The 11,876-nt window shown below is 39.0% G+C and overlaps 1 protein-coding gene across 1 annotated transcript; it reads left to right on the top strand.

Annotated features, from left to right (window-relative positions):
• The first annotated feature begins 1,186 nt into the window (after positions 1-1,186).
• Positions 1,187-4,691, top strand: LOC148029334 (uncharacterized). Its single transcript, XM_087688109.1, has one exon. The coding sequence runs from the start codon at positions 1,745-1,747 to the stop codon at positions 4,043-4,045; it is 2,301 nt and encodes a 766-aa protein (XP_087544235.1). The 5' UTR covers positions 1,187-1,744; the 3' UTR covers positions 4,046-4,691.
• The last annotated feature ends 7,185 nt before the right edge of the window (positions 4,692-11,876 follow it).

Here is an 11,876-nt window from a genome sequence, read left to right as displayed (position 1 = left end):
ACTGTTGGAGTTTTCATTTGTGTCTCTCTCTCTTCTTGCTCTTGCTCTCCGCCATAGCTCACTTCCAAGCAAGCTTCGATCCCTCTCACATTTCACTTCAATAGTGAGGTAGGGTCATCTCTCTTTTGTCCCACTCTCTCTCCCGACATCCACATTTTCCTCAATGGGAATGATTTACATTGAGTAATTCTAAGCATCTAATCAAGCATGGAATAGAAATGAAAATTAAAAGCAATATGCAAATGAATGAAAGACAATGAACTCAAGATAGAGAGTACTAGTTATCAATGATTTATTGATCTTACAACATTTACTTATTCTCTTTTCATATTTTCAAGAGGGGAAACAATGCAACAATTAGGAGATTAGGAAGAGAAATCTTAAGAATAATCCATTCTTGAATGAGCTTTCAAGCATGAATGCAAGCAAGAGGCCTCAACTTTACTGATTTGATTGAGTGAGAAATTCTAACATAAAGATGGTACTACATTTTAACGAGGGAGAGTTTCTTAATCTCTCACAAGAGTTGTGATCAATTGGGCCTACTGTTGTAGATCATACCACTCACATTCATCCGAATGCCTTGATTTTATAACATCTGCACACTAGGCCATCACTCCTTTAGCCCATTTTAATTCATTTTGCTCTTTATCATAGAGCTAAATATCCTACAACCAATGGATTGATGAACAAAGGAGATGAATTGCCATCAAGGATCTTGATTTCCTTGTAATAAGTCCGCTAGCTCCAACTAACCCTCTAAGTTTGTCCAAGCCTCCAAATCTTCCTCATGTGGCCATACTGCTTGTGTAGAGGCATTAGAGTTTCCTAGCACCACATTGAAATCCCTACCTATTAACTGTTCATTAGTATTCATGTCTCTTAAGGTTTTGCAACAAAATCCTCCTCAATCTAGAACAATTGAAACCATAAAGAAATCCGCCATTGCGCTCAACACCCACTACTGAAATTCTCCTATCTTATGTACAGGAGCTAAATGGAGGAGCTTTAGACACCTTGACAAAAGTTGCATAGCTTGATTCATTGCATTGAGCACCTCCAAAAAGGGTAGGTGTAGTCCCCATGAGAGAGGGTGGATGAGTGCAACTTATGCTCTTGAACTAAGACCGCATGAGAGTTGCCATAGTGTGTGTGTTTTAGAGTAAGCTTCTCTTGTCTTTGCCATTGATGCCGCCATTACATTGGAGGACAACGAGTGCAAGACTACCTTGTAGCCGAACTCGTAGACTTTCCAAGCCTCGTCTTCTTAACAAAAAGTTATAATAAAAAGCAACATATTTGCGCGGTGTCAGAAGCAGGCCAAAAGCAGCAGGCACGCCTCCTTCCATCACGTTAGGGAGATGTTAAGGCTTCGCAGGCCGAGGATGCATGGCCTCTCGAGCAGAGCAGTCTGGCAGGTGTCCAAACCTCATATCCTGCAGTAGGGCTGATCTCCAAAGGGCGTGTTTGTGACAGAAAAAGCCTGGCAGGCCGAGGATGCATGGCCTCTCGAGTAGAACAGTGTGGCAGACGCTCAAATCTGATATCCTGCGTACAGCTGATCTCCAAAGGGCGTGCCTGTGACAAAGAAAGGCTTGGCAGGCCAAGGATGCATGGCCTCTCGAGCAGGGCAGTGTGGCAGACGCTCAATCCTAATATCCTGCAGTACAACTGATCTCCAAAAAGAAGGGGGGAAGGGGGTCTCCCTCTGCTTGAGTTGTAGTGCCTCTCAAATACACTCCTGATGCCTGTAGCTGCAAAATTGGGTGAGGCTCTCACTGGAAAGTTAGTACGGCCCAGCAATGTGACAAGCACAGTTGTCACATCGCCGCCTGCCTGCCACTTCAAACATGCCCAGCAGGTTGCTAAGCACTTTGAACAGAAAGTCTCCGGCTTGAGCCCGGAACAGGCATTGCTGAAATATGGCTCAGGCTTATCACCCCTGCTTGTACGAGCATATGTGCAGGGCCAAGCTGACCCCGAAATTGCATACGAGTTCTTCAAGCTTGCTCGGGGACAGAGTGGATATAAGCATAACAATGCGACATACAGTGCAATGATCAATTCTGTTTGTAAAACCAAGCATTTTCACATGCTAGACCAGCTGCTTGAAGAGATGAAGACAGAGAACTGCTCAATCAATGCTAAAACATTCACATTTGTGTTGCAATCGATGGCTGCAGAAGGTTTGATTGAGGAGGCTTTGCAACTGTTTGATCGCATGAGTGATCTAGGTTGTGAGCCTGCTAGCTTCACATACAATTCTGTTATCGACTTTCTCATCAAGGCACAAAGATTTGATGATGCATTGGAAATGTACAACAGAATGCAGAAAGTAGAAATGCATCCAGATAGTCTCACTGTGGGTATGGTTACTCTTGGACTATGCAAAGCCAATAAAGTAGACGATGCTATAAAGTTGGTTATTGACATAGGTGGAAAGGCAGGGACTGTTGATTCTTTGACTGTGAATGGTCTGGTCGGGTGTTTATGCAAAGCAGGGAGAGTCTTGGATGCTCATACATTTGTTGGTAAGATGAAAGGCTTTGGCATTTCTCCTGATGAAGTGACATATAACAAACTGATGTCTGGCTTGTGTAAACAAAATAATGTGGATGAGGCTCTCGGTCTTTTTGATAAAATGTTACAGGATTCAATTCCACCTAGCACAGTTACTTACAACACACTGCTGGATGGTTTATGTAAGCAGGCACGAATTGAGGAGGCTTGGAAGCTGTACTTGTGTATGGTAGTTAATGCTGCTCCAGATGTGACAACGTATAATATCATTATCAGAGGTTTGTGTAAGAAAAGAAGAGTCAGTGAAGGTCAGCACCTCTTATTTGAGATGATTGATAAGGGCTTTACACCTACAGTCCAAACCTATTCTGCTATTGTGCTTGGGCTTTTTAAGGTTGGTCAAGTCAGCGAAGGATGTCAGTTAGTGGAGACTCTTCAAAAGATGGATACCATTCCTGATGCTATTTTATACAATCAAGTTATTGATGGACTTTGCAAGGCAGAAAAGATTGATGAGGCTCTCAACATCATGAAGACAATGGTTGAGAGAGGCTATTTGCCGGACAAATACACATATAGTTCCATGGTCAATTGTCTTTGTAGGGGAGACAGAATCAATGAAGCAATGGATTTTATGTATGACAAGGTATTGAAAAGTGGATGTGCCACTGACATTATTATCTGGACTCCAATTCTTCAAGGTCTCTGTAGGACTGATAGGTTAGATGAGGCTGTGAAGCTCCTTGATATGATATCTGAAAAAGGGTGCAAACCTAACAGAATAACGTACAACCTTATGATAGATGGCCTTTGCAAAGCAAGGAGATTAGATGGTGTCAGAAGATTTATGAGTGAAATGCTTGAAAATGGCGTTCTTCCTGACAAGTCCACATACTGCACTCTAATAGATGCTGGTGCCCATGAGGTCATAGGAACAGTTGATCTTTTTCAGCCCTTACTGGGGAGTAATATAACTCTTGATGTAAAGAGGTACACAATGTTGATCAATGGGCTGTTTGTAGCTGGAGAAATAGAAGTGGCTATGAAAATTTTTAAGGAAATGGGCAGGTTGTCCTGCTCACCAAATATCATCACATGCAACACCGTTATCAATGGACTGACAAAAAACAAGAAGATACATGAAGCAATGGAGGTTTTTAAAAGCATGAAGGAGGACTTTGTTCCAGACTTGTGGACATATGCGGCTTTAATTGATGGTCATTGCAGAGATGCCAAAATGAATGATGCAGAGGCACTCTATAAAGAAATGGTGAGCAAAGGTCATTCACCTGATCTCTTTACGTACAGTGCACTACTCAATGGATTTGCCATGGCTGGCAAATTTAATGGTGTAATAGGAATTTTAGAGGACATGAGAGTCAGGGGATGCCCTCCTGATGACACGACTTTGAAGCAACTATTCTCAAAACTCATACGCAAGGAAACAAAGAGAGCTCAGAAATTCATCAAAGAAGCATTTGGAATTGTTTACATCCCTGGTGAGAGTCAGTCGCAGAAGACATGATACAGCTCTCTAGGAAGTTAGCAGGCATAAAAGAGCATTACAAAGAAGAAATTTGGGAGATTTCACTGCACTACGGTTATCTGTTGAAAGGAAGTGGCACACCATTACCTGCACGGAAGGTTTGAAAAAGTGTTGCGTAAGTCTTGAGGTGTCACAGCAATTTGTGGTTTACAATTCTTTCTCAAGTAAATACTGGCCATTGTCCTCTTGTTCCTCCTGGTCTAAAGATTGATCATGGTCACATGATGCTTCAAAAGGTTGAGGTGCCTGTTATGAATCTCTCTTTGCTTAATCCTTTTTGGCACAAGAGGAATTTTTGTCATTGTGCTTTCAGAGTTCATGTATTGACTCTTGTGGTATTGCATATTCACGGTCCAGTTCAAGCTCCCAACCTTACTTGTTGAATTCCTTGAGCAGATAGCTGAAATCTGAGCTTATTCAATCTCTAAGCAAAGACCTGAAATGCAGTGTGTAGTGGTCAGATCCTCAGGGCTTCCTAGGGAGGTAATTCCCTTTATTTTAGTAAAGCCCGTCCCTTCCGAAGTTTCAAGCTTGATGGGCTTTGGGGTTTTGTTTTGCCTTTGCCTGCAGAAAATTGCAATTTGTGAATTTGGCTTTCTAATGTGAGTAGCTTCATATTAACTTATTTTTCCATGGCCCTGGTTAAAATCTCATGCTAATGAAGTTGTGGAGCTAAATTTTCTGGAGGCAGTTCAAACAACCGTTCAGGAGTTTTTGGTTGTAAAGTTGCCATCAAGGCAGATGTATGTCTGTAGCAGTCTGAAGTGTTCTGACCGTCTAACAGAGGGTTGTTTTTGGGTGCTGTGTGCTACTCTTGTGTTTTTCAGGCTGGCCGCATGTATTCTAACTGCTGTTACCAGACTTTTTTATCAGTGTTGAATTTTAGGCTTTTAGTGAGGCAGTCATAGTTGGGACAAGCTGACTTTCAAGCATAAAATTTCATTGTCCTAGAAATATTTGTAAAATTTCAAGCAAGGCAGTCAGAATTGAGACAAACTGACTTTCAAGCATAAAATTTCATTGTCCTGGAAATATTTGTAAAATGCATCTTTCTTGGATATTTGCCATCTGCATATGATGGCCTTATGGACCAGGTGACCACTATATTGAGGGCACTTACTATGCTTTGTGATGTTTTGTGTATTGCCACGTGGAGATCTCTGGACAGGTAAGAAGGGCCAAAGATCTCGCAGGTGTAAGTAGACCAGGCATAGTTAATGCAAAATTGCTTTTGTGATGTGCGTTGGGGTAGGCTAGATGATTCCTTGAGTCATCAGACAGTTAAGACAGTCACTTGTATCTACTTGGAGCTTTGGGTAGGCTTGGAGTTAGGCCTCATTACATTCTATTTACAGTGGGGATTTAAAGTCCAGAATTTAGGGCATTCAGAACCCTAGTTAAAGAATACTTTTAAATGGCGGGACATTCAAGGAAACATTATAGAATGCTGTGCAAGAGTAACTTTAAATCATAGGAGATTTTAAGGAAATCTGTAGTGTTGTACAAGGGTCAGACAAAGGAGTTCATTAATTGACAGCCCCTTGTCTATACAAGTATGCAGTCAAACCAGTGAACCGAGAAACAACAGATAACAGTGAACACAAAACAGGAAAAAGAATTTTTGCAGTGATGGATATGTATTTGCATTCCAGCATAGATACTAGTGCATGTACCAGGTGGTTTCCCATCAGAGTACCTATAAAACGACCATCAGAAATTAGCTACTTCAAGTGCAGATAGAGCATTTAATATGCAGTACTCCACAGGAGTTTGAAGAAAATGTGCAAATAGAGGAACTCGTTTAATCTTTGTTGAATGCAAAAGAGGTCAAAAAGACAAATCCCTCTAAGTTTGCATTAGAGCAATTTCCAATGGAGTGGCAACACTAGGTTGGCACAACTGATAGCATTTTCTTAAGAATCATATTGACAACTGCAGAAGGATCATGACTGAGTCCTTGAAAAAAATGTTTTCATCGCCATAGTAGATTGTTTGGTTGGAGGATGAATTAGCTTTCCTGAAGCAGAATCCTCTTCCAATTGTTTAGTGTGATGTCAAGCTTCTCACAATTGCTATCCAGCTAGGCAAGCATGATGATGAGGTTTTTTAGTGTTTCTCTGCAGTTTTTGCTAGATGTAAGGAGGTGTCTATGGTTTAGAGCCCAAAATATATCAAAGTGCTTCTATATCTAAATCAGGGTCAAGATCTAATGTGATATGCATGGTTTAGAGCCCACGATGTATCAAAGTGCTATTGAGCGAACTTATAACATTGCGATGTGGAGTAGTGGGGCCAAGTCCATGCATGTGCATCCAATAGCTGGTAGGTGTCTAAACCATAACAATCAAATGAAGCTAAGATCTAGTCCTTGGGAGGCAATTTATGGTTCCAATTGAGAAAGAGGTAAGTTCTCATAATCATAGTCTTGAGGCCAAAACTTGAACCACATAGTTAAAGATGCTCGCTTGATCTAGAATAGAGAAATATTATAGGGACTACAGGAGTTTTCACTTCATAATGTAGACATTGAAAGGGCCAATGCCCTAAGGAACAACCGAGGTAATAGAACAATCTATATCTACATTGACTACCTTCATTTGAGTAGCAGTTTAAGCTCTCGCATAGTTAGACTTACCCCAAAAACATAGAAAGCTGAGTTAAGTTTGAAAGCGCATGGCCTTTTGACTACATGTCTTTACTTCTAGCTTATGCTTAATTATATGTTTAGAGAGGCTCACTTTATTTAGAGAATGTCATCTCATTGATGGTCACTCAACGTACTCGGTTGCCATGGTCTACTAGAATGGTTTATTGAGGATTGTTATAACAATTTATTTGGCTACATTACATCTCTCCATGTTAGGGCAAAAAATGTCTCAAAATGGGTAGTCTGATTGACTTTTAGTAATGGTGAGAATAATGAATGGATAAACAGGACAATGCCATGTGTGGTCAAATCCAACATTTCATACAACTAATTTGGCCAATCTTCATCTAGTTCTAGGAAGAAGGTGACGAATGCCTCTAAATTCATTTATGTGGGACATTTGAGTATGAACATTTGTACTTGATGTAACAATTTCACCTCCATTTTTTTGGATTTCAATGCCTTGATGTTAATTTTTACAAGATTGTTTTTTTTAAAAACAAATTCTTTTACCTTTACCCACCTTTAAAGCTCAAAATTTTAAAGTTTTTGCCTTGACTAGGAGATGCACATCAATATATCCCCTTTTGGTGGTGTTTGTTGGTTGCATTTTTGCTTACTCTACTCCTTTGGTTGGGATGCACCTTTTCTCTCTCCTTTGTTCATATATTGATTTGTCATTTCACTCTCATAACTTTTTCTAGGCAATTGTCCAACTCTACACAACCATCCACATATTACAATATGAAAGACAATGATCTATGGTGTCCAAGAAGGTAGAAGCTCCATGATCGAGTGACAATGTTTCACTCATTCACAAGATTAACAAGTTAAAGAGAGAGTACACTAAGTTTCATTGGACGGACAGATTTCAAGTTTCAAATTGAAGATGAGAAATAATATGCTAATGTTCAACATGTTTACTCTATTATAAAGGATCTTCACTTAATGCCTTCTATGAAATAGTTTTTTCCACCTCATGATAACTAGCAAGTGTGGAATGGAAATCTTTGGAGCCACTCACTAGTTACTTTAGTGCTATGTATGTAGAAGTTAGAAACCTTGTTTATTTTGATCATCCTTTGTTGTTGTTAATCCAAAAGAAGAGATATTTAGGATATCATGATCTTGAGATGTAATGGGCAAGTTTGGAGTCCACCACTTTTAGGCATTGTCCACCAAATCAAGCCAACAAAACTATCATCATTATAAGCTATTACATCTTAAAGGAAGTAAACATTCTAGTTTGGCTTTTATAATAGATATCTACAAAATTCCAATTTTAAAGAAACAATGGAGCTTAAGTTTTCTAGATTCTCACCCTCTTCTAGGTCTTCTTTCTCCTAAAGATTGATGGATTATTGTAATGGTTTATGTGTATCACTATGGAGTTTTGAAGTGTTGAATACCCAAAACTCTTCAAAAGAAAATTACTATGAATACTCAAGCTTTTTAAGAAAAAACCCCAAAATACTAGAGGCTTCCACAAAGTCAATGGTGTTGTCCAAGAAAGAGAGCTCAGAATAGGGAAAATCCTTCCCAAGAATAGGAAAAAGTGGAGGTTTGTCAAAGTAAATGGCTCAACAACCCTTGAGATTTCCTTCTCTAGCTCATCCTCGACAAGGGCAAGCTTCTTTAAAGTGTACAATATCAAGCTTCTAGAGACGTGTATTTCATTCTTAGTGGGAAGAATCTCCTCAATATCTATATCCCGCTTCAAGTTTTTGAAGATGTGTTGAATAAACTTGTTCTTCGTGACATGCTAGGAAGTATACAAAGCGTAATAACATTTCATACACATGGGTTGGCCAATCCACATAAGTCTTACTATCTTTTGGAAGTCACAATAGCTTTGCTTGACAATCCTCTTTCGAGTGTCTATCTTGCTATCAACCAAGTTTTTGAACTTGTCCCACACCTCCTAGTAGTAAGAAACATTTGCCAAGATTGCATGCACTATGTTTTAGGCTACACTAAACATGTCTCTTGGCTCATAAAAAACATGAGAATGTTCGTATTTGTAAAGAGAAGAAAATAGCTTTCAGCATGGGTTTCATCTTGAACACCTACTATTATCTCTTCAACTTAGCAATGTCCTAATCTAGATATTAAATGACAAATATGAGCATCTCTTGAATAAATCTTAGAAATGCATCCAATATGCAGCCATTATGAAAAATGATTTTGAACTAACAGTGCACCAAAGGGGATTCCAATCAAAGTGGATAATATGTTAGTGTGTCACCATGTGCCAGCGGAGATTTTAATTAGTGCAAATCAAGCCAAACATCAAGTACAAACCCAAATTGAATTAGGTCTTTCCAAGTAGATTACAAACACCATGTAGGGATAATTTGCAACACAATGTTGCTTAAATTCTTCTAAAGAAAAAGATTCCACAAATCTAGGTATTTGATTAGCAAATCTCCTAGTTGTGCCACTTGGCAAAGTGTCCTACTCTCATTAGTTGGTAAATAGCAGATTACACTTCTCAATCTTTTTGTCCAATTAGAGATTTTAGTTTTCCATACAATCATCATATAAATCATACAATCTTATAAACCAAGCAGAAAAAGACTCAAGTCCTTGTAGCCCAAAATTAGAGCAATAATCTTTCACCTATAGTCAACAGTTACCCATCCAACATACATCACAAGTAAAAGAACCAAAAATATAAGATACACTTACAAGGTAATAGACTTGAACCCAATGACCCACACCCAATGGCCCACTAAAATGGATTCCAACCAAATTAAATAGGCCTTCAATGCATCATCAGGTTTGGGTCCACATCATCCACATTTTCCAAGAATTAAGTGCGATAAATAATGGAACATTGGTTTGCATCTTGAAAATATGTGAGGATGACATTTTTAATGCTAATCAATGATAAAGTGGCACATCTTGTCAAGATATGTGGAAGAAGGGTAAATATTTCCACAAACACTATACTATACTCCACATTATTTAGACCAATGTGGACCATGCCATTATTCATGCTTTTATGTGTTATCACTTGAGCTCCATCACCATTACCTATTCCCCTCCATTGGAAATACTTGCATACTCTAAAAGATCAATGCAACTCTCTCAAAGTTGGACAAAAATGTATGGTAGTTTAACTTGGAATTGGACCTCATTACTCAAATTCCCTTTGTGAATCACTTCTAATAAAATATCATTTATCTTGGTGCTACTCTCTTTTATGCAATAGTTTCCTTACCATATACTAGTTAAGATGGTGAATTGGACACACACACATAGATGGTAGAAAATGAAAATTTGATCTAAGAGGAGAGAATAAAAGAAATTGTCTTGGTGCGTTTCTCATTGCCCTTTTTCAAATGACACCTTAAACTATTCAAACACATGGGTTGTTTCTGCTGCTATCTTTCACACGTATGCAAAGATGGGTGTTAATAATAAAACTTGGAGAAAATGCAAGCTTATATATCCTCTTGCGTAATGTTTAACTATTGTATTTTGTAAATTCCCAAAAAAAACCCGAAGAGGATACATACATTTGCAAACTTGCAAAAGTTATGGCACTCTCTAGTGAGCCCCATAATTGTGGGATGCTTTTTATTTTTTTCAATGCAATGGGAGGCCCCTCCTAGGATTTTCTTGGCACTCTCTTTATCTCTCTCTAGTGCCAAGCAATAACCAATCTCTCACACACACACACACACACACACACACACACACACACACACACACACACACACACACACACACACACACACACACACACACACACACACACACACACACACACACACACACACACACACACACACACACACACACACACACACACACACACACACACACACACACACACACACACACACACACACACACACACACACACACACACACACACACACACACACACACACACACACACACAAGCGTGCACGCACTCTCTCTACATACGCACACACGTGCGCGCATGCACGCACGCGCACGCAGAGGCATGTATTCCTTTCTTAACTTGGGAGAAAGACTCTTGGAATGCACGCACACACACGCACGCACGCACACGCACACACACACGCATGTAGAGGCATGTATTCCTTTCTCAACTTGGGAGAAAGACTCTTGGATTTAATACATGATTGCTTATTAGCTCTTCCCAAGATTATAACTTAGACCATTGGGAGATCCTTTTTCCACTGAAAGAAAACTTTGACTACTTCCCAATATGCCACTAAATCATGAATCAATGAAATTTATCATTTTTAATCATTATTCAACAATTTGGAACTCTTCTTGAGTAACACTTATTTTTCATGTTTCTTGGCATTAGTTGTTAGATTAATTTCAACTAGAATAGTAATTTTCATTGGTATTAGAGCAATAGGTTAGATAATGTATGTGGTCATTTTCAACCATGGACTTAGTTGCAAAGAATATAACATAGAAGTATAGTGAGATTCTAGTCACAAGGCTCGGTTAATTTCTATAATTGTGACTAGGCAAGATCTACTATAGCAAACCATGATCATTTTGAAGGGTGTTGACAAGATTTTAGAAGAAATGATGGTCTTGTCGCTATTAGTTTAGCCCTAGGCAAGATCTACTATAGCAAACCATGATCATTTTGAAGGGTGTTGACAAGATTTTAGAAGAAATGATGGTCTTGTCGCTATTAGTTTAGCCTTTCACCTTCAAAGAATGGACAAATAGATGCTACTAATAGAACCATCCTTAATATTTTAGACCTACACTATTTCCAGCCAAATTGGAAATAGAAGGACCTTTAGTCTGCCATTGGGTCAAGGTCAAAATCGCAACCTCAATAAGGCCATAACGTTACTCCAATGCAAAAAAGGGAATAATATTTATACTCAAAATAGTCAGATAATGCATTTATGAGCTCATTTGTGGTTTCACAAATTTTGCCAAAATACTCATAAAATACTTGTTTCAAGGATTCTCATATTCCTCTTGGCTCTTGGGACATGCTACTACAAACACAATGGTGCCCTAGAAATACAATTGGGGTCATTAAAATGTGCAACTAGAGTAGCCCCAAGATAAATGTACTTAATAAGAAGACATAATCAATGCATCTCTCTCTCTCTCTCTCTCTCTCTCTCTCTCTCTCTAATTTTTTCGAAAATGTATAGTACTCTAGCTTGGATTTTGACTTCATTACTT

This window comes from Lygodium microphyllum, chromosome 11, assembly GCF_053477565.2.
Source record: "Lygodium microphyllum isolate KBCC chromosome 11, Lygodium_microphyllum_v1.1.10, whole genome shotgun sequence".
Lineage (NCBI taxonomy): Eukaryota > Viridiplantae > Streptophyta > Polypodiopsida > Schizaeales > Lygodiaceae > Lygodium > Lygodium microphyllum.
The sequence above is the reverse complement of the archived record's forward strand: the minus strand, read 5'-3'. Positions and strand labels throughout refer to the sequence as shown.

Coding starts and splice junctions, on each gene's coding strand:
- LOC148029334 (XM_087688109.1), top strand. CDS start 1,745: ATGCCTGTAGCTGCAAAATTGGGTGAGGCTCTCACTGGAAAGTTAGTA.